The sequence below is a fragment of the Eleutherodactylus coqui genome, chromosome 13 (assembly GCF_035609145.1).
Source record: "Eleutherodactylus coqui strain aEleCoq1 chromosome 13, aEleCoq1.hap1, whole genome shotgun sequence".
Taxonomy (NCBI): domain Eukaryota; kingdom Metazoa; phylum Chordata; class Amphibia; order Anura; family Eleutherodactylidae; genus Eleutherodactylus; species Eleutherodactylus coqui.
Genome location: NC_089849.1, coordinates 121,014,937 through 121,039,639, shown reverse-complemented (window position 1 = coordinate 121,039,639; position 24,703 = coordinate 121,014,937). Strand labels below are relative to the sequence as shown.

The window sequence follows — 24,703 nt, the reverse complement described above, 5'->3', positions numbered from 1 at the left end:
GATATACTATTATACTAATACCTGTCAATAATAACCTATAACAATACCGCCCTTATTTACAGGAATATATTTCTTCCTGTGTACAAGAATTTAACTACTATAATACTGCCTCTTATGTACAAGAATATAACTACTATAATGCTGCCCCCCAATGTACAAGAATATAACTACTATAATACTGCCCCCTATGTACAAGAATATAACTACTATAATACTGCTCCCTATGTACAAGAATATAACTACTATAATACTGCTCCTATGTACAAGAATATAACTACTATAATACTGCTCCTATGTACAAGAATATAACTACTATAATACTGCCCCCTATGTACAAGAATATAACTACTATAATACTACTGCTATGTACAAGAATATAACTACTATAATACTGCCCCCTATGTACAAGAATATAACTACTATAAAACTGCCCCCTATGTACAAGAATATAACTACTATAATACTGCCTCTTATGTACAAGAATATAACTACTATAATACTGCACCTATGTACAAGAATATAACTACTATAAAACTGCTCTATGTATTGTAAAAGAATATAACTACTATAATACTGATCCCTATGTACAATAATATAACTACTATAATACTACCCCCTATGTACAAGAATATAACCACTATAATACTGCCCTCTATGTACAAGAATATAACTACTATAATACTGTCCCCTATGTACAAGAATATAACTACTATAATACTGTCCCCTATGTACAAGAATATAACTACTATAGTACTGTCCCCTATGTACAATAATATAACTACTATAATACAACCCCCTATGTACAAGAATATAACCACTATAATACTGCCCTCTATGTACAAGAATATAACTACTATAATACTGTCCCCTATGTACAATAATATAACTACTATAATACAGCCCCTATGTACAAGAATATAACTACTATAATACTGCCCCCTATGTACAAGAATATAACCACTATAATACTGCCCTCTATGTACAAGAATATAACCACTATAATACTGCCCTCTATGTACAAGAATATAACTACTATAATACTGTCCCCTATGTACAAGAATATAACTACTATAATACTACCCCTATGTACAAGAATATAACCACTATAATACTGCCCCCTATGTTTAAGAATATAACTACTGTAATACTGTCCCCTATGTACAAAAATATAACTACTATAATACTGTCCCCTATGTACAAGAATATAACTACTATAATACTGCCCCCTATGTACAAGAGTAAAACTACTATAATACTGCCCCCTATGTATAAGTGTAAAACTACTATAATACTGCCCCCTATGTATAAGTGTAAAACTACTATAATACTGCCCCCTATGTACAAGAATATAACTACTATAATACTGCCTCTTATGTTCAAGAATATAACTACTATAATACTGTCCCCTATGTACAAGAATACAACTAGTATAATACTGCCCCCTATGTACAAGAATATACCTACTATAATACAGCCCCCTATGTACAAGGATATAACTATTATAATACTGCTCCTATGTACAAGAATATAACTACTATAAAACTGCTCTATGTATTGTACAAGAATATAACTACTATAATACTAATCCCTATGTACAAGAATATAACTACTATAATACAGCCCCCTATGTACAAGAATATAACTATTATAATACTGCTCCTATGGACAAGAATATAACTACTATAAAACTGCTCTATGTATTGTACAAGAATATAACTACTATAATACTGATCCCTATGTACAAGAATATAACTACTATAATACTACCCCCTATGTACAAGAATATAACTACTATTATACTGTCCCCTATGTACAAGAATATAACTACTATAATACTGCCCCCTATGTACAAGAATATAACTACTATAATACTGCCCCCTTTGTACAAGAATATAACTACTATAATACTGTCCCCTATGTGCAAGAATATAACTACTATAAAACTGCTCTATGTATTGTACAAGAATATAACTACTATAATATTGCTCCTATGTACAAGAATATATCTACTATAATACTACCTCCTATGTACAAGAATATAACTACTATAATACTACCCACTATGTACAAGAATATAACTACTATAATACTACCCACTATGTACAAGAATATAACTACTATAATACTGCCCTCTATGTACAAGAATATGACTACTATAATGCTGCCCCCTATGTACAAGATTATAACTACTATAATACTGTCCCCTATGTACAAGATTATAACTACTATAATGCTGCTCCCTAAGCACAAGAATATAACTACTATAATACTGCCCCCTATCTTCAAGAATATAACTACTATAATGCTGCCCCCTATGTACAAGAATATAGCTATTATAATACTGCCTCCTATCTACAAGAATATAACTACTTTAATACTGCTCCTATGTACAAGAATATAACTACTATAATGCTGCCCCCTATGTACAAGAATATAACTACTATAATACTGCCTCCTATGTACAAGAATGTAATTACTATAAAACTGCTTTATGTATTGTACAAGAATATAACTACTATAATACTGATCCCTATGTACCAGAATATAACTACTATAATACTGCCCACTATGTACAGGAATATAACTACTATAATACTGCCCCCTATGTACAAGAATATAACTATTATAATACTGCTCCTATGTACAAGAATATAACTACTATAAAACTGCTCTATGTATTGTACAAGAATATAACTACTATAATACTACTGCCCATGTACAAGAATATAACTACTATAATACTACCTCCTATGTACAAGAATATAACTACCATAATGCTGCCCTCCATGTACAAGAATATAACTACTATAATACTGCCCCCTATGTACAAGAATATAACTACTATAATGCTACCTCCCTATGTAGAAGAATATAACTACTATAATGCTGCCTCCCTATGTACAAGAATATAACTACTATAAAGCTGCCTCCTATGTACAAGATTATAAATACTATAATACTGCCCACGATGTACAAAAATATAACTATTATAATACTGCCCCCTATGTACAGGAATATAACTACTATAATACTGCCCCCTATGTACAAGATTATAACAACTATAATGTTGCTCCCCAAGTACAAGAATATAGCTACTATAATACTGCCCCCATGTACAAGAATATAACTACTATAATACTGCTCCTATGTACAAGAATATAACTACTATAATACAGCCCCCATGTACAAGAATATAACTACTATAATACTGCCCCCTATGTACAAGATTTCAACTAGTATAATGCTGCCTCCCTATGTACAAGAATATAACTACTATAAAGCTGCCCCCTATGTACAAGATTGTAAATACTATAATACTGCGCACTATGTACAAGAGTATAACTACTATAATACTGCCTCCTATGTACAAGAATATAACTACTATAATACTGCCCCCTATGTACAAGATTATAACTACTATAATGCTGCTCCCCAAGTACAAGAATATAACTACTATAATGCTGCTCCCCAAGTACAAGAATATAACTACTTTAATTCTGCCCCCTATGTACAAGATTATAACTACTATAATGCTGCTCCCCAAGTACAAAAATATAACTACTATAATGCTGCTCCCCAAGTACAAGAATGGAACTACTATAATACTGCCCCCTATGTACAATATTATAACTACTATTATGCTGCTCCCCAAGTACAAAATATAACTACTATAATACTGCCCCCATGTACAAGAATATAACTACTATAATACTGCCCCCTATCTGCAAGAATATAACTACTATAATGCTGCCCTCTATGTACAAGAATATAACTGCTATTATGCTGACCCCTTTGTACAAGAATATAACTACTATAATACTGCCCCCTATGTACAAGATTACAACTACTATAATGCTGCCTCCCTATGTACAAGAATATAACTACTATAAAGCTGCCCCCTATGTACAAGATTATAAATATTATAATACTGCCCGCTATGTACAAGAATATAACTACTATAATACTGCCTCCTATGTACAAGAATATAACTACTATAATACTGCCCCCTATGTACAAGAATATAACTACTATAATACTTCCCCCTATGTACAAGAATATAACTACTATAATACTGCCCCTATGTACAAGATTATAACTACTATAATGCTGCTCCCCAAGTACATGAATATAACTACTATAATAGTGCCCCTATGTACAAGAGTATAACTACTATAATACTGCCCCCTATCTGCAAATATATTTCTACTATAATGCTGCCCCCATATACAAGAATATAACTACTATAATACTGCCTCCTATGTACAAGAATATTACTATAATACTGCCTCCTATGTACAAGAATATTACTATAATACTGCCCCCTATATACAAGAATATAACTACTATAATACTGCCTCCTATGTACAAGAATATAACTACTATAATACTGCCCCCTATGTACAGGAATATAACTACTATAATACTGCCCCTATGTACAGGAATATAACTACTATAATACTGCCCCCTATGTACAAGATTATAACTACTATAATGCTGCTCCCCAAGTACAAGAATATAACTACTATAATAGTGCCCCTATGTACAAGAGTATAACTACTATAATACTGCCCCCTATCTGCAAGAATATGACTACTATAATGCTGCCCCCATGTACAAGAATATAACTACTATAATACTGCCCCCTATGTACAAGAGTATAACTACTATAATACTGCCCCCTATGTACAAGATTATAACTACTATAATGCTGCTCCCCAAGTACAAGAATATAACTACTATAATACTGCCCCCATGTACAAGAATATAACTACTATAATACTGCCTCCTATGTACAAGAATATAACTACTATAATACTGCCCCCTATGTACAGGAATATAACTACTATAATACTGCCCTCTATTTACAAGATTATAACTACTATAATGCTGCTCCCCAAGTACAAGAATATAACTACTATAATACTGCCCCCATGTACAAGAATATAACTACTATAATACTGCCCCCTATCTGCAAGAATATAACTACTATAATGCTGCCCCCTATGTACAAGAATATAACTACTATAATGATGCCCCCTATGTACAAGAATATAACTACTATAATACTGCCCCCTATGTACAAGAGTATAACTACTATAATACTGCCTCCTATGTACAAGAATATAACTACTATAATACTGCCCCTTATGTACAAGAATTTAACTACTATAATGCTGCCCCCTATCTACAAGAATATAACTATTATAATATTGCCCCCTACATACAAGAATATAGCTACTATAATACTGCATCCTATGTACAAGAATATAACTACTATAATACTGCCCCCTATGTACAGGAATATAACTACTATAATACTGCCCCCTATGTACAAGATTATAACTACTATAATGCTGCTCCCCAAGTACAAGAATATAACTACTATAATACTGCCCCCATGTACAAGAATATAACTACTATAATACTGCCTCCTATGTACAAGAATATAACTACTATAATACTGCCCCCATGTACAAGAATATAACTACTATAATACTGCCTCCTATGTACAAGAATATAACTACTATAATACTGCCCCCTATGTACAGGAATATAACTACTATAATACTGCCCTCTATGTACAAGATTATAACTACTATAATGCTGCTCCCCAAGTACAAGAATATAACTACTATAATACTGCCCCCATGTACAAGAATATAACTACTATAATACTGCCCCCTATCTGCAAGAATATAACTACTATAATGCTGCCCCCTATGTACAAGAATATAACTACTATAATGCTGCCCCCTATCTGCAAGAATATAACTACTATAATGCTGCCCCCTATGTACAAGAATATAACTACTATAATGCTGCCCCCTATGTACAAGAATATAACTACTATAATACTGCCCCCTATGTACAAGAGTATAACTACTATAATACTGCCTCCTATGTACAAGAATATAACTACTATAATACTGCCCCCTATGTACAAGAATATAACCACTATAATACTGCCTCCTATGTACAAGAATATAACAACTATAATGCTGCCTCCTATGTACAAGAATATAACTACTATAATACTGCCCCTTATGTACAAGAATTTAACTACTATAATGCTGCCCCCTATCTACAAGAATATAACTACTATAATGCTGCCCCCTATGTACAAGAATATAACTACTATAATACTGCCCCCTATGTACAAGAGTATAACTACTATAATACTGCCTCCTATGTACAGGAATATAACTACTATAATACTGCCCCTTATGTACAAGAATTTAACTACTATAATGCTGCCCCCTATCTACAAGAATATAACTATTATAATATTGCCCCCTACGTACAAGAATATAGCTACTATAATACTGCATCCTATGTACAAGAATATAACTACTATAATACTGCCCCCTATGTACAGGAATATCTACTATAATACTGCATCCTATGTACAAGATTATAACTACTATAATGCTGCTCCCCAAGTACAAGAATATAACTACTATAATACTGCCCCCATGTACAAGAATATAACTACTATAATACTGCCTCCTATGTACAAGAATATAACTACTATAATACTGCCCCCTATGTACAGGAATATAACTACTATAATACTGCCCCCTATGTACAAGATTATAACTACTATAATGCTGCACTCGAAGTACAAGAATATAACTACTAGAATACTGCCCCCATGTACAAGAATATAACTACTATAATATTGCCCCCTATCTGCAAGAATATAACTACTATAATGCTGCCCCCTATGTACAAGAATATAACTACTATAATACTGCCCCCTATGTACAAGAATATAACTACTATAATGCTGCTCCCCAAGTACAAGAATATAACTACTATAATACTGCCCCCATGTACAAGAATATAACTACTATAATACTGCCTCCTATGTACAAGAATATAACTACTATAATACTGCCCCCTATGTACAGGAATATAACTACTATAATACTGCCCCTATGTACAAGAATATAACTACTATAATGCTGCCCCCTACGTACAATAATATAACTACTATAATACTGCCTCCTACGTACCAGAATATAACTACTATAATACTGCCCCCTATGTACAAGAATATAACTACTATAATACTGCCCCTATGTACAAGAATATAACTACTATAATATTGCTCCCTATGTACAAGAATATAACTACTATAATACTGCCTCCTATGTACAAGAATATAACTACTATAATACTGCCCCTATGTACAAGAATATAACTACTATAATACTGCCCCCTATGTACAAGAATATAACTGCAATAATACTGCCCCTATGTACAAGAATATAACTACTATAATACTGCCTCCTATGTACAAGAATATAACTACTATAATACTGCCCCTATGTACAAGAATATAACTACTATAATACTGCCCCCTATGTACAAGAATATAACTACTATAATACTGCCTCCTATGTACAAGAATATAACTACTATAATACTGCCCCCTATGTACAAGAATATAACTACTATAATACTGCCCCCTATGTACAAGAATATAACTACTATAATACTGCTCCTATGTACTAGAATATAACTACTATAATACTGCCCCCTATGTACAAAAATATAACTAATATAATACTACCCCCTATGTACAAGAATATAACTACTATAATACTGCCCCCTATGTACAAGAATATAACTACTATAATACTGCCTCCTATGTACTAGAATATAACTACTATAATACTGCCCCTATATACAAGAATATAACTACTATAATACTGCCCCCTATGTACAAGAATATAACTACTATAATACTGCCCCTATGTACTAGAATATAACTACTATAATACTGCTCCCTGTGTACAAGAATATAACTATTATAATGCTGCCCCTGTAGGCAATAATAAAAACCACTATTCTACTATAGACAAGAATGTAAGTACTGTAATATTCCTTCAGGTCACAGTGCCTTGGTTATGAAGAATTCCTGTTTTTCTCTTCTTTCTCAGTTTGCAAGCCTCATTTCGGCCGTAGTGGTACTGATTGCAATAATGGCATTAGGAAGGCTCCTGGAACCGCTTCAGAAGGTAAGAGAATAGTAAGGTGTAATAAGAAGACTATCCTTTCTATGCTTGGAATGTGTTAGAAGCCGATGTACATATCACAGTGAGTTATAAGGAGAGCTATCCTGTAAGGGAGCCTCTAGTCTAAGCTCACATAACATAGTGGCAGACACTTCTTTGTGACTATGTTGCGCTTCTGTACAGTTATTTCCTGCAGCGTGATTCTCACACAGTTCATTATTTGTATGAACACTTGTTCCCAATCATTGTGTAAGCCTCTCTGTGACAAGCTGACAGATTGCATCAATGATACGGGTAATACCCGCTCGCCAGCAGCACCCCCCCCCCCCCCCCCTGTGTTACTGACGAAGGCAAGCTTATGGGGACAAACAATCGTATTAAGCAATGATTTGTCGAGGCAATAAGCCCCGATCGACATCAGATAATTGTCAATTGGAACTATAAATATATATATTTCTCTAGAGAGATTGAGATAGAGGTAGCCCTGACTCTCCACTAATTCTCTACGTTTTCTCTACGTTCCCAGGGTGGTACAAACGTGAAATTTGGCGCAACCATTTTATAGGGGCTAAGTAAGTGACCCCCTATGTAGTGTACCTAATCTAATTCTCTAACTTCGTGGAGTCATACAAACTTGAAATTTAGAATAATGTATCCGCACTTACTAGGGGAGATTTGCAGTTAGCTAAATTAAATTAAATTAAATGGTGCTATTGATCAAATAAAGGAGAAGACTAACAGATGGGGCTCACCTGGTGCGGAGACAGTCTATGGTGAGAGGGCTTCACACCAAGATGGCGGAGGGCTCACCTGGTGCGGAGACAGTCTATGGTGAGAGGGCTTCACACCAAGATGGCGGAGGGCTCACCTGGTGCGGAGACAGTCTATGGGGACAGGGCTTCACACCAAGATGGCAGAGGGCTCACCTGGTGTGGAGACAGTCTATGGTGACAGGGCTTCACACCAAGATGGCGGAGGGCTCACCTGGTGTGGAGACAGTCTATGGTGACAGGGCTTCACACCAAGATGGCGGAGGGCTCACCTGGTGTGGAGACAGTCTATGGGGACAGGGCTTCACACCAAGATGGCGGAGGGCTCACCTGGTGCGGAGACAGTCTATGGTGACAGGGCTTCACACCAAGATGGCGGAGGGCTCACCTGGTGTGGAGACAGTCTATGGGGACAGGGCTTCACACCAAGATGGCGGAGGGCTCACCTGGTGTGGAGACAGTCTATGGTGACAGGGCTTCACACCAAGATGGCGGAGGGCTCACCTGGTGTGGAGACAGTCTATGGGGACAGGGCTTCACACCAAGATGGCGGTCAAATATCCTTGTAGGTTATCTTGCTCTGTTGGTATTAGGTCAGAAGAGCAGCATAGGGAGGAGATCTGGGGTTTTTACCCTCGGTAGCAAGCAATCAAGTCGGAGTCAGTATAGATGAAGAAAATTAACCCTTGCACTGCTTATAACCAGAATCAGGATAGATGGATAAATTAATAAAGTGGAGTACTAACTTATTTCACTGTGGGGGTTTGGACTGCACCCAACTCCCCCTCAGGTCTGGGATAGCCAGATATATGAAAAGGCATCATCTCATTTCCATATATCTGGCTACCCTGCAGTCCAAACCCCCTCAGTGAAGTAAGTTATGACTTCACTTTTTTTATTTATCCATCTATCCTGATTTTGGTTATAGGCAGCGCAAGGGTTAATTTTCTTGATCAAAGTTGAAATTTAGCACGACCATTCCGTAGGTTCTGTCACGCGCGCGCGTCACACACCTCACGGCTCTGCTACACTCGCGTCACACGCACGTGCCTCTGCTACGCGAGCGCGCCCCTCCATGAGGGCAGCTGATCATACTCACCCCCATCCTCCACGATGTCCTGTAGCGATCTAGTCCTTCAGGACTTGACGCCGGTCTTCTGCAAATGCGTGCCAGACGTCATTACGTCATTCACATGCGCAGAAGCCAGGAGACCAGGGAAATTTGAAATCTGCTGGCTCCCAGCTACTGCCGGGAGGCAGGAGAAATCACCGGGACCGCAGTGACCAGTCCCAAGGCCCGTGATTGCCAGCATCCAATCACATAAAAGTTTTTTTTTTTTATTTAAGTTTCATCTCCGCTCACTGGTGCAATCGGTGGGAGGAGATGAAACTTCTTATCAAAAGCCTCCGCATTTGAATGCCAACGCGATCCTCCTCCGTGGAGCTTCCCGGCTTCTGCACATGTGCCCGCCGGCAACATGCGCAGGACTAGGGAGATCTGGGGAAATTTTTAAAAAATCTCCTTTTTCCCGGCAACCAAAGATGAAATACAAACAAAAAAAGGTGCACTGCGCACGACCGCCTGTGTGAGTACACAGTTATGCGCAGTACATTACGCTGCCGTACACAGCGCCACGGCCGGGCTCACAGCTGGGATCCGCTGCGGGCCTCCGCAAGCAGATTCCACATACAACCGTGTGAGCCCGGCATTATTCAGACCGCTACCTGTAATACGTAATTTACAAGAGGTCCCCGGGAACGTTCGCCTTCCTGCAGTTCCATGGGCAGCTTGTTGAGCGCCTTCTGTGTGAGACCGCCGCAACTCAGTAAGCTAAGAAGCCTCACAGAGCGCCACTTTTTACACCCCATCCCTGCCGCTGAGGTCAAGAAATACCCCCCAAAAAAGCATGGAACTAAAAAGCATGTAATTACCCCTGTCTCCAGAGATATCACGCAGTTTGCATTATTACTTTTATCTAATATTAAGGGAATGCCAAAAAGGTCGGGCATGGGGTGGGAGAATAATTTTTAGGGAGTCAATTTTTTTTTTCTGCCCAAGTGAGCAATGGGGCCTGCAATTTATTCAGTTGTGCCCTGAAAGCCAATGGGTGTTCCCTCCCATATAGGTCTATCCATGTGTCCTATAAGCAGATTGGGGCTACAATGGGTATGTTTCTGAACACGGGACAAACGGGGGTATCCATTTTGAGGTGCAAGTCTTTATTCATATGTGTGCTGTATAAAAAAATCAGTTTTTAAAATGGCACATTTTCCCAAAAAAATGAAAATCTGATTTTTTTTCCCTTTTGCTTAGTTTAGATTCATTCGAAGTATACCTCTAGATGAATTCGTTAAGGGGTCTAGTTTACAAAATGGGGATATTTGTGGGAGTTCTCTGTCGTTGAGCCTTTATCAACATTTTGAGGAACCTTTTGTTTTCCTACACCAAGCCAAGATTGCAAAGGCTCATAGGTTAGTGAAGCAAAAAATGTGGTGGGTGCAGGCGCAGCTGACCGAAATATAAAATTCAGTACAGTACAAAAAATAACTAAGCTCAGCTTCTCCCGTTTTATTTTAAATAGCATAAAAAGACGCGTTTCGGGGCAACACCTCTCTGCCTGGTACACCATGCACGTACTAACAGTTAACACAAGGTGTTACCTCAAGCTATAACTGAGGAACGGGCAGCGACCGGGAACCAGGCCTTCAGCCGAGGAGACAGCCGGGTACAAGATGTTGGCGGTTCACAATGGCTCTACCATCTGCTTTCCCAAAGGCTGAAGTATGGCCCAGCTCAGTTACTAGCAAGGGAGATAAGATTTGAGCAGACCCAATTCCCACAGATCAGTTTTTATATTATTGTCGTGACGCCAGTGTTCCTCGATAAGTAACAAGTTACTTGCGATGAATTAATTAATCCACAAACATAAGTGCTTTTCAAAACTGGGGACACACTGTTTCCTTTTACTCACGATCCAACTTTGATTTTCCAACACAGGCAAATTACCTGTACTTCTCAACATGAAGTTACAGGCTTCTGAACAGATTCATGAGTTCCATTTTCCAAGTACACTTAAAAAAAAAAAAAATTTCCCCACAATAGACACATCCTCAGTCGCTGTTATCTGAAGGACACTTACTTGTGCTACATGGCCTTTCACATCAATTTCACTTTAGCTGACGGCTCTAATGGACTTCTGCACTTCATCTCTGGATGCAGTTCAGTGGGGGTGCGGGCGACACTTGTTTCCCATACCGACTTTCAAGCAGCATCTCCTGTGCTTTCGTCCCCGGAGGAGACAAGCTTTCTAGTGGCGAAGATAGAACCATGGCTTACCCCTGGCAGGAGCATCAGCCTGTCTCTCCTACACGCACCTCCTCCAACAACCACCAACAACTGTCTTCTCTCCTCACCACTCTCACTCACAACTCCTCCCCCTGCTCCCAAACTACCAATCACAACACACTCCTAGGACAGGTAGACAACCAAACTTACTTAAAGACAAACAGACTTACAAATGATGGAGTGACCCAACTTTGAGTCACTACAATAAGGTACTGCAAACAGCAAAGGAATATGATGAAAGCCTAAAGAATTATAAGTTATCATGTAATCTAGTATAAGGAAGTATGCTTTGTCTCATATTGTCGGAAAGGTTTATTTAGATGCCAAGTTAACCATTTTCTCTTTTTTTCTTTGAAAGTCTGTTTTGGCAGCTATTTGCATAGCCAATCTGAAAGGCATGTTCTGGCAGGTCCGTGATGTGCCCCGGCTTTGGAGGGAGAACAAGTGGGATTCGGTAAGCGTTTTCTAAGGATAGACAGACAGATACTGACATTAAAGAGGACCTGCCATGTCTGCTTTTTTAAATATTTGTATTCCCCATTTCTTAAAGGAACCCTGTCATGTCTCCACATTAACTAACTTATCGAGCTGTTAGGGGAGGGGCCAGTGATGCAGCGGAGGTATTTTTTTAATACTCGCCAGCTCCCATGTTCCAGTGCTATTCCCCTAAACTTGGTATGCGACATGAAATCTGACTCGTTTCTGGGCCCAGTGCATATGTGCCCTCCATATACAGGTCTGTGGGAGACGTGTGTGCATTGAACTCTGAAAAGAGTCTGGTTTGTAGGAGTGGATGAGTTTAAAACATACCTTCCCTGGCTCGCTGTCACCTACCCCTAACGGCACCAGAACTTAGTTTATCTGGGACATGACAGGTTGTCTTTAACAATTCTCTTTTGTACTATCCCTAAAATTGTATAGACATCAGAGTGTTATCATTCCCTCGTATATGGGGGATTCAGCACTGAATGCACCCGGTCAGACATGCTCAAACTCTAAAGACACCTACACACAGACTACATGGTGCATGCTTAACCCCTTAAGGACGCCTACACATGGGCACATACAGAATTCATCCGTGCTCCCTGCTGGGGACCCTCCATACCTGTCTTTTCTTCTTTACTGCCTTCCCCCCTTTAAAAAAAATCATAGCTCTTTTATTTATCCATCGACGTAGATGTCTGAGGGCTTGTTGTTGTTTTTTGCGGGGCAAGTTGTATTTTTTTTAATGGTTCTATATGATGTACTGAAAAAGTCTAAATGGAGATTCAAACATCAGAGCATGGTCATTCAGTAGAAACTGTTTGGGTAAGAATATAAGGAGAGAACAGAAAGGACACCATTGTAGGCATTTACTGCAGGCCACCTGGACAAGCAGAAGATATGGATGAACTCTTTCTACATCAGATGGCCAAGCTCTCAAAAAAGCCCAACATAGTGATTATGGGAGATTTTACTTATCCAGACATTTGTTGGGAATCTCAGGTAAACGTAATGGATCCAACAAATTCTTATCCGCTCTTGCTGACAGCTTTATCTTCCAAAAGGTAGAAGAGAAAACAAGGGGATCTGCTATCTTGGACCTAATTCTTAAAGGGGTTGTCCGGCCAGAAACATTGCATGTCATTACTTCTGTTTGCCCATTTCCATGCACTTTGTAATATACATTGTGCATGGAAAATGAAGCAAACAGAAGTTTTGGACTTACCTGAAGGGGTGCCCCCCCCCCCCTGTGTTGCTCCTCCGTCGTCCCCGGTTATGACAAGAATCTTCTCTTCTTCTTGTCGGGCCGCAGCAGCTCTCGTCGGCGCGGTAACGCGCCTCTTCTAATCCGCGCATGCGCAGTTCTTCTCTCTGTAGCCGGGACCGATATACGATCTCCTTGTGTGCAGGGGGGGGGGAGGATGGAAGAGCGAGGAGCCGGAACTGAGCTCCTGCCCCCTCTCTGCCTCCTCTCCGCCCCTCTGCACTATTTTCAATGAGGAGAGGTGGTACGGGGGCGGAGCTAATTTGCACAATTTAGCCCCGCCCCCGTACCACCTCTCCTCATTGAAAATAGTGCAGGGGGGCGGAGAGGAGGCAGAGAGGGGGCGGGAGCTCAGTTCCGGCTCCTCGCTCTTCCATCCTCCCCCCCCCCCTGCACACAAGGAGATCATATATCGGTCCCCGCTGCAGAGAGAAGAACTGCGCATGCGCGGATGAGAAGAGGCGCGTTCCCGTGCCGACGACAGCTGGTGCGGCCCGACAAGAAGAAGAGAAGATTCTTGTCGTAACCGGGGACGACGGAGGATCAACACAGGGGGGGGCACCCCTTCAGGTAAGTCCAAAACTTCTGTTTGTAATATACATTGTGCATGGAAAATGAAGCAAAGTGCATGGAAATGAGCAAACAAAAGTAATGACATGCAATGTTTCTGGCCGGACAACCCCTTTAACAATCCCTAAAAGAAGGAAGAATGGGAAGCATTTAAAGAGACCAGGATTGATAAACAGAGAACTCGCACACACGTTAAAACGAAGAAAAATATGTTTATCAAATGGAAGGGGGGGGGGAATATCTAAAGAAGAATATAATGCAGTCTGCAGAAACTGTAGGGCAAGTGTCAGAAAAGCTAAAGCTAATAATGAATTGAGGCTTGTAACAGAGGCCAAAAGCAATAAAAAAAGGATTTGGGGGTATGTCAAAAGCAGAAGAAAAGTCAAAGATGCTATTGGATGCTTACAAGATGAAAATGGTGAATTAGTTAAGAATGATGTTGAGAAGGCCAAACTTTTAAATTCCTATTTTGTATCCGTTTTCTCTCAGAAAGTAGATGGAACATCAGCTGATCTTCCCTGTGCTATTGGGGGGAATAAAAGAATGCAGGCTATCTATAAGCCGAGAGATGGTGAGGGAACATTTAGCTAACTTAAATGAATTCAAGTTTCAAGGTCTGGATGAATTACATCCTAGGATACTAAAGGAAGTAGTGGAGGTAATTGCTGAACCACTCGCCATGATCTTTGAAAACTCCTGGAGAACAGGAGAAGTCCCAGAAGATTGGAAAAGGGCAAATGTTGTCCCTATCCTCAAAAAGGGAAGAAGGTGGATCCAGGAAACTACAGGCCTGTGAGCCTGACTTCTATACCGGGAAAGATCTTTTAGCATATTAATAAACAGCATGTATGCAAGTACTTGGATGAAAATGGAGTAATTAACCAAAGCCAGCACGGGTGTGTAACAAACAAGTCATGCAAGACTAATCTAATTTCCTTCTATGGCAGTATCACTGAGTGGGTTGAACAGGGAAATGCGGTGGATATAGTTTTATCTTGACCTTAGTAAAACAGTTGACAAAGTATCTCATACTAATTAAAAAAATGACCAAATCTGGGATTGACAAGGCAACTGTTAGGTGGATTCACAACTGGCTGAGCGATCGTACTCAAAGAGTGGTCATAAATGGCTGCACATCAAAGTGGAAGAATGTATCAAGTGGGGAACCACAAGGCTCCGTCCTGGGCCCAGTGTTGTTCAACATTTTTATAAATGATCTGGAGGAGGGAATTTATGGGAAACCGATCAAATTTGTTGACAACACAAAGCTAGGAGGGATAGCTAACACTAGGGAAGAGAGAGAGAGAGTATTCAAAAAGAAAAGCTTGCATAGTGGGCAGCGACTAACAGAATGCATTTCTCCTTGCTAAATACCAAAGCCAAACATCTGGGCAAGAAAAATGAAGAAAGAACATGCAGAATGGGGGGAATTGAGCTAAGCAGCAGCGCATGTGAAAAAGACTTGGGTATACTAATAGATCATAGACTGAACATGAGTCAACAATGTGATGCAGCAGTCAAAAAGGGAAACACATTTCTTGGATGTATTAAGAGAAGCATAGAGTCTAGATCACGTGAGGTCATTATCCCCCTCTACTCTTCCTTAGTCAGACCTCATCTGGAATACTGGGTCCAGTTCTGGGCACCCCACTTTAAAAAAGACATAGACAAACTGGAGCAAGTTCAGAGAAGAGTTACCAATATGGTGAGCGGTCTGCAAATCATGTCCTATGAGGAACGGTTAAAGGATCTGGGAATGTTTAGCTTGCAAAAAAGAAGGCTGAGAGGAGACTTAATAGCTGTCTACAAATATCCAAAGGGTTGTCACAGTGCAGAGGGATCAGCCCTATTCTCATCTGCACAAGGAAAGACCAGAAGCAATGGGATAAAACTGAAAGGCAGGAGACACAGATTAGATATTAGACAGTGAGGGTGATCAATGAGTGGAACAGGTTGTTACGGGAGGTGGTGAGTTCTCCTTCAATGGAAGTCTTTAAACAAAGGCTGGACAGATATCTGTCTGGGATGATTTGGTGAATCCTGCACTGAGCAGGGGGTTGGACCCGATGACCCTGGAGGTACTTTTCAACTCTACCATTCTATGAGTGAAATGGGAAAAACACTAAATTCCGCCATCCTTGAGGGGTCTTGTTTTTACAGCTTACAAATGATACGATAACATTCTATGGGTCAGTATGATGACTAAAATACCAAATTTATAGAGTTTTTTTTGTCTTTTTGCTGTACTAATTTTTTTTCCAAAGATATTAAATTTTTTTTCATTATTTTCTGCCGCCATCTTTTGACAGCCATAACTTTTTCATTTTTGCATTGACATCGTTGTGCGAGGGCTCATATTTTTGTGGGACGCCCTGTAGTTTCTATTGGTATTTTGGAGTGCATTTTTGTTAGCTTTTTATTACATTTTTTCTTGGAAACGGGGTGAATAAAAAATGCGCAACTCTGTTTTGTGTTTTTTCTGACGACGTTCACCGTCTGGTGTAAATAATGCTTTGCTTTGCTACACCGTACTTTTATGGACGCGGCGATGCCAAATATGTTTTTTTTATTATTTAAGAAACAGCCGCACCCCGAACCTGCAGAAGGTAAAATATAGGGGCAGGTTCCCCCAAAACATTATAAGTGTGTCTCCACACTCGCTCTCGCACACTGTTTCTATGTGACTTTCAGCTGCTTTGGACACTTCCTTTTGACCCACTCAAAGGCCTTCAATTCAACTGCAGCGACAAAACGTCATCTCCTGCAGAATAATACTGCCTGTACCTCCAGAAGGGGAGTAATCACCTGGAAGTCCCAAGTATTCCGTTCTCTACTATTACCTCTCATGCTTCCCTTCTCTCTCTCAATAGATACTGCGAAATTGGTGGGGGATTCAATTAAAATCTTCTTTCCCTGGTTCTAGCAGGGTTAATATTGAAGCCCTGTTCTTTGGATAAGCTATCACATCCGGGGAACTCCGAGTCCTAGCACCCCTGCCGATCAGCCGACTGAAGACACGGCTCCATGCATTTTCTAGAGCTGTGCTGTAGGACTGCAATGCCAGGCACAGCTGCTGCAGCATTCCCCAGGCACCATCGGACAAGCACCAGCATGATATTCATGACCTGTCCTGAGGATAAGCCATCAATATTAAAGTCCAGGAAAATCTCTTTAAACTAAGGGCTTATTCTTACAAAGGCACTTGCACGGCGTATTATGCACGCAATATGCAGTGAATAGAACCCATTGATTTCAATGGGTTCGTTCACATGAGCGTATTCTGCACATCCATTTCTTTCTCTGCAGCATGTACTATTTCCGTGTGTATTGTGCATGAACATAGCACATATTAAACCAATTTAGCTAAATACGTACACTACCGTTCAAAAGTTTGGGGTCACCCAAACAATTTTGTGTTTTCCATGAAAAGTCACACTTATTCACCACCATGCGTTGTGAAATGAATAGAAAATAGAGTCCAGACATTGACAAGGTTAGAAATAATGATTTGTATTTGAAATAACATTGTTTTTACATCAAACTTTGCTTTCGTCAAAGAATCCTCCTTTTGCAGCAATTACAGCATTGCACACCTTTGACATTCTAGCTGTTAATTTGTTGAGGTAAGCTTGTGAAATTGCACCCCACGCTTCTAGAAGCATCTCCCACAAGTTGGATTGGTTGGATGGGCACTTCTGGCGTACCATACGGTCAAGCTGCTCCCACAACAGCTCAATGGGGTTCAGATCTGGTGACTGCGCTGGCCACTCCATTACCGATAGAATACCAGCTGCCTGCTTCTGCTGTAAATAGTTCTTGCACAATTTGGAGGTGTGTTTAGGGTCATTGTCCTGTTGTAGGATGAAATTGGTTCCAATCAAGCGCTGTCCACTGGGTATGGCATGGCGTTGCAAAATGGAGTGATAGCCTTCCTTATTCAGAATCCCTTTTACCCTGTACAAATCTCCCACCTTACCAGCACCAAAGCAACCCCAGACCATCACATTACCTCCACCATGCTTAACAGATGGCGTCAGGCATTCTTCCAGCATCTTTTCATTTGTTCTGCGTCTCACAAACGTTCTTCTTTGTGATCCAAACACCTCAAACTTGGATTCATCCGTCCACAACACTTTTTTCCAGTCTTTCTCTGTCCAATGTCTGTGTTCTTTTGCCCATCTTAATCTTTTTCTTTTATTGGCCAGTCTCAGATATGGCTTTTTCTTTGCCACTCTGCCCTGAAGCCCAAAATCCCGCAGCCGCCTCTTCACTGTAGATGTTGACACTGGTGTTTTGCGGTACTATTTAATGAAGATGCCAGTTGGGTACCTGTGAGGCGTCTGTTTCTCAAACTAGAGACTCTAATGTGCTTATCTTCTTGCTTAGTTGTGCAACGCGGCCTCCCACTTCTTTTTCTACTCTGGTTAGAGCCTGTTTGTGCTGTCCTCTGAAGGGAGTAGTACACACCGTTGTAGGAAATCTTCAATTTCTTAGCAATTTCTCGCATGGAATAGCCTTCATTTCTAAGAACAATAATAGACTGTCGAGTTTCAGATGAAAGTTCTCTTTTTCTGGCCATTTTGAGCGTTTCATTGACCCCACAAATGTGATGCTCCAGAAACTCAATCTGCTCACAGGAAGGTCAGTTTTGTAGCTTCTGTAACGAGCTAGACTGTTTTCAGATGTGTGAACATGATTGCACAAGGGTTTTCTAATCATCAATTAGCCTTCTGAGCCAATGAGCAAACACATTGTACCATTAGAACACTGGAGTGATAGTTGCTGGAAATGGGCCTCTATTCACCTTTGTAGATTTTGCACAAAAAACCAGGCATTTGCAGCTAGAATAGTCATTTACCACATTAGCAATGTATAGAGTGCATTTGTTTAAAGTTAGGACTAGTTTAAAGTTATCTTCATTGAAAAGTACAGTGCTTTTCCTTCAAAAATAAGGACATTTCAATGTGACCCCAAACTTTTGAACGGTAGTGTAAATCTGCACAACATGTGCGTGCAAAAAATACAGTAACACACACAAAAGCACGCAAATACGCAGTGCAAATGTGTGTATAAATGCGCTTATGTCCATGTGAAGGCTTCCAAAGTCTTTCACAGCATTAATATGCAATTATTTTTGTTTGTTTTACAGCTTATTTGGGTATTTACATGTATCGCAGCAATCATCCTCGGCCTGGACTTGGGGTTATTGGCTGGTCTGGTGTTTGGATTACTGACTGTTGTTCTGCGTGTCCAGTTGTAAGTACATTGATAATAATTGGGAAACATATTACTTTTATTATGATAATAGGCAACTTTATTTAATTTAAGCATAGTAACATAGTTTGTAAGGCCGAATGAAGACAATGTCCATCTAGTCCAGCCTGTCTAGCCTCCTTTGTTGTTGATCCAGAGGAAGGCAAAAAACCCCAAGAGACAGGAGCCAATTAGCCCTTTTGGGGGAAAAATTCCTTCCCGACTCCCTAATGGCAATCAGACTGTTCCCTGGATCAACCCCTAATAGTTCCTACCTGCCTATATACCCGGATTAACAATTAACCTAAGATTTATATCCTGTAATAGCCTTCCTCTCCAGAAAGACATCAAGTCCCCTTTTTAAACTCCTCTATGGATTTTGCCATCACCACATCCTCAGGCAGAGAGTTCCACAGTCTAACTGCTCTTACAGTAAAGAACCCTTTTCTGTGTTGGTGATGAAACCTGCTTTCCTCTAGATGTAGCGGATGCCCTCTCGTTACCGTCGCAGTCCTGGGTATAAACAGATCCTGGCAGAGATCCTTGTATTGTCCCCTTATGTATTTATACATGGTTATTTGATCACCCCTTAACCGTCTTTTTTCTAGAGTAAATAGTCCCAATTTGGATAGCCTCTCTGGGTATTCCAGTCCCGTCATTTCATGTATTAGTTTAGTTGCCCTTCTTTGAACCCCCTCCAGCACTGTAACATCTTTCCTGAGCCCCGGTGCCCAGAACTGTGCGCAGTATTCCATGTGAGGCCTGACAAGTGCCTTATATAGTGGGAGGATAATCTTTTTGTCCCTCGCCCCTATACCTTTTTTAATGCACCCCAAGACTTTATTAGCTTTTGCAGCAGCTGACTGGCATTGGTTACTCCAGTTTAGTCTACAGTCCACTAGTACCCCCAGGCCCTTTTTCCATATCACTTTTCTCTAGCAGTACCCCATTCAGTGTATATTTGGTAACATCCGTTTTTCCTGCCCATGTGCAGAACCTTACATTTATCAACATTGAACTTCATTTGCCATTTTCCTGCCCAAGCCCCCAGCTTATCCAGGTCCGTTTGTAGCCGCACATTGTCCTCCGTTGCATTAATTATATTGTATAATTTTGTATCATCTGCAAATATTGATATTTTGCTGTGCAGCCCCTCTATCAGGTCGTTGATAAATATATTGAACAGAATGGGGCCCAATACTGAACCCTGTGGCACCCCGCTAGCGACTGTGGCCCAATCAGAGTATGAACCATTTATTACCACCCTCTGCTTTCTATCTCTGACCCAGTTCTTTACCCAGATACAAGCATATTTGTAACTGCGGAAAAAGCAGCCTGTACCTGCGAGAGGGCAGGAAGAGCAGTGCTCGGGGGGAGAGCCACTCACTCCATGCCCATTCCATGGGAATCTATGCCATAGTCTGTCATATTACTTCTTCACACAGATTCTGTGGTAATTTCTGTGCAAAATTCACATTGGGAATTTTGCAGACTGATTTGCCCATTGAAAAAGGCTAACTACATCCATGTGTGAATTTCCGGCCCTTCAAATGTTTAGTTACAGCAGAAATCTACAGTTAAGCATTGGATTCTGATGTCTGAATATACTATTTCTGTAGTGGCACGAAACACCTATTTCTGACCCCTCCATAAATGTCATACATGTCATGTCTGGTATTATTGTATCTTAGCGCCACTGGAAGCTAGGGGTTTGACGGGAGGAATGCCCCTGTCACACCCCTAGCTCCCGATAGGGTCAAGGCTTGAAGGTCCTAGCAGTGTGTGTATTGCCTTTGCCGGCCCTGCTGGCTTAGGGTTGAGGGTTCGTTTTACATGCCAGCATTTACAGTTTATAATCTAAGCCTAAGAAGAAAACTAACCCTCACCCTAAGCCTGCAGGGTCGGCAAAAAGCAATGCAGATGCTGCACCTGTGACTCTCACCGCTCGGTTCCGCGCTGCTTCCGGCCGCCTGGTGGATGAGGCCTCTGTCCCGGCTGCCTGCTCAGTTCAGCCTGGCGCCTCTCTGCTCCGTCACGGCCGGTCCCCCGCGCACAGTTAATTCCCATGTGTCGCTGACGCTCCTGCTGCTGTACCGCGGCGTAGTGGGATCCCTGCTGTGGTGCTGCAGTCTGCAGCTAGCGGCTGTCAGTGTCTCCCCCCAGCGCAGTGGCGTCCCTGCTGTCCGCCATGAGGTGAAAATGACATCGGGGGGAGGGGGGCTTGCTTGTGTCACGCTGCCAGCGAAGGGCATTGCACCTGGGACTGTGCAGCTGCAGCGGGGGCTGCTGTATCCTGGTAAAAAAGGCCTTCCTTAGTGGGCTGCCAGGAGCTGCAGGCCAGCCAGCTGTGCAGCCAATCACGTACAGGGGGCGTCACCCCATCAATCTTGGCTCTACCAGTACTTCCTGGTGGCGTCAAGATACAATAATACTATCATGTATTTTGTGTAGATGCTGTGTATACTGTCTAATCTCTTGTTGTGTGTATTGCACAGCTGCAGCATATGAGACGTTAATGTCTGAATGTGGCTGGGATATGTCTGGGAAAGTATCAATTTATGTCCTTTCACGTGGTATGTTAGACCCTATAAATGTGAGTGATTGGGGTGTGGTAAAAGGGTTCCATAATCTTCAACGTTAGTGACAGGAGTGAGTGCCGGCCACATGGGGGTACCTTCAACCCTCATGTGGTGAAGAGAATGAAGACTGAGGAAACCTATCCTGATGTCCCTATCCCAGGAACCTTCATCTGAGAGTGAGAGCTGAGTGGAGAGAAGAGTCCGCCGTGCAGGAATCTAAGTTCTGAAACAAGTGTCTGTGGAGTGATCCTATCCCCATCCTCCTCCGGAGTGTTCCCCTTTCAGGAGTGGTACCTAACAGATAATGTGGACTGTAGGACCAGTTTCCTTAAGGAGACACGATAACCCTACTGATCAGTCACCAGGGCTCTGAGCTCCATCCCTGATGTCATGACTGTGACATCCTCACAGGACTTGTAAGCACACAGCTGCTTTTAGGCTCTGCATGTTTTAGGACCTGTGATGACATCACTGCATGTGAGCAGCGGTGGAGTTTAGAGCCCTTGAGACTGATCATATGAAAGTGACGTCATTACATGTAACTTAAACAGTCACTCATCACTGACAGACAGGTGGTCGTTAGTATTTTTATAAGCTCAGACCTGCATGCTTATTACGCTCTCTGGCAGCCCATTTACTGAAGGCAAAGAAGTACCATGACCTACTGTGCCACCCTTCCCTGAATTCAGCAGCCAAGCAGAGCTTAAAGAGACTGTCACCATGTTTATGCATCCCCAACTGACAGCACCATCAGGTAGAGCCTGTCACACTGATTACAATGATGGATGAATCGGTGCAGGAATTTTAGAGAAACTTGCATTTAATTAGTAACAGGCAGACACAGAACTAGATGGGAAAAACGTAAAAAACTTCCAATTCGTTAGAGGTGTAAAGGATTTCAGAGAAAACAGGATTTATGATTATGCAGTACAGGACAGGATGACATGTGAGACAGACATTTCCTCTTCGGATTATCAGACCTCCAACACAGAAATAACTAGATTCCAACCAAATAGTAGAGGGAGATCATCTTATAAGAGAGAAATAAAATAGAGGAGGCCGGAGAGGAAAAGATGCTAACAGTTTTTTTGGGTTTTTTGAAGCGAACTCACATTTGATGACACAGTATATTTCCCAACTACCTGCAATGATGAATTACGAATCATTAAGCTTAGTACGTTTTGATTCTGAAGGGTATAACATTTGTTTCTAGTACAAAATTAGATTTTTTTTTCACCTGGACCAAAAATCTCAATTTATTAGTGAGGAAGCTGAAATGGGGAAAATGTTTTAGCTCTAATAGACAAAAAGACGTGTTGAGCTGAATCTGGAAATGGAAGATCTGCGGGGGGGATTACGTGATCTAGAAGATCTACATGCAGAGAGTCAAAGAGATATTTCTGAAGGTCCGTTCAGACTTGCATCCTAGGAGTGTCAAAGCACTACAATTAGTCGACTAAAGAAATATTGATCTTTTTGTTGCATTGGTGGAGGGGAGGTTTAGAGAACTGGGAGAAAAAAAACATGAAATCTCAAAATTTACCAAAGAAATAGAAGCATTGCTCTTTTTTGAAATGAAAGGACATAATAATCAAACCTGGTGGGAATATAGTTTTAATGTCAAGGATCATGTATGAAGAAATGTGGAATAACATACTACAGGATACAAAGTGCTACAAAAGATTGACTTTGAATCCGATACTCAAACATAAGAAAGATCTAGAATCTCTACGTACATCTGCTAATGACCAAAAAGTGATCAATGACAAATAATATAATTTTATGTTTCCCCAAAAAACATCCAGTTACTTTCACCTTCTATAGTCTGTCTAAAGTTCACAAAAGATATCCACTATTGAATGGAAGACATTGTGTCTGGCGTCGAGAATTTGACACAAAATGCCAGCATATACCTGGACATTATTCTAAAACCTTATGTGAAGACATTTCCATCCTATGTCAAAGAGACAACAGATGTCACGAAAAGACTACAAGAGCTATCTATTGAACAGCAATTGCTCTTGGCAAGTCTAGAGGTGGAGGCACTACATCTATTCCACATGCGGGAGGGAAGGAAGCAGTGAGTCACTTTCTTAAATCAAAAAGTGTAGTTTTGGAAACTCATAACTTATAATTTGTCTTGGATCTTTTCTCCTTTGTACTGGAACACAATGTCTTCTCCTTTGGTAACAAGATCTACCCCCAGACCCTTGGGACCGCGATGGGCATGTCCTGCGCACCGACATATGCAAATTTATATCTTGGGTCCGCAATGGGTATGTCCTGCGCACCGACGTATGCAAATTTATATCTTGGGTCAGAAGCGGTGTCATGTCTCCTTAAGGAGAGCACCCAAAAAGTGTTTGAGGATACCTAGGGGGTGAGTGGATATGGGAATGGTATAGTCTCTCCCCATG

General features: G+C 40.7%; 1 protein-coding gene across 1 annotated transcript in view; it reads left to right on the top strand.

Annotated features, from left to right (window-relative positions):
• The window catches only part of LOC136588079 (pendrin-like), a 130,798-nt gene that overhangs the window by 59,970 nt on the left and 46,125 nt on the right, over positions 1-24,703 (top strand). Inside the window, exons 10-12 of the mRNA XM_066587017.1 lie at positions 7,947-8,024; positions 12,496-12,591; positions 19,604-19,710. Coding sequence (XP_066443114.1) covers positions 7,947-8,024; positions 12,496-12,591; positions 19,604-19,710 — 281 coding nt within the window. The remainder of the gene's footprint in view (positions 1-7,946; positions 8,025-12,495; positions 12,592-19,603; positions 19,711-24,703) is intronic.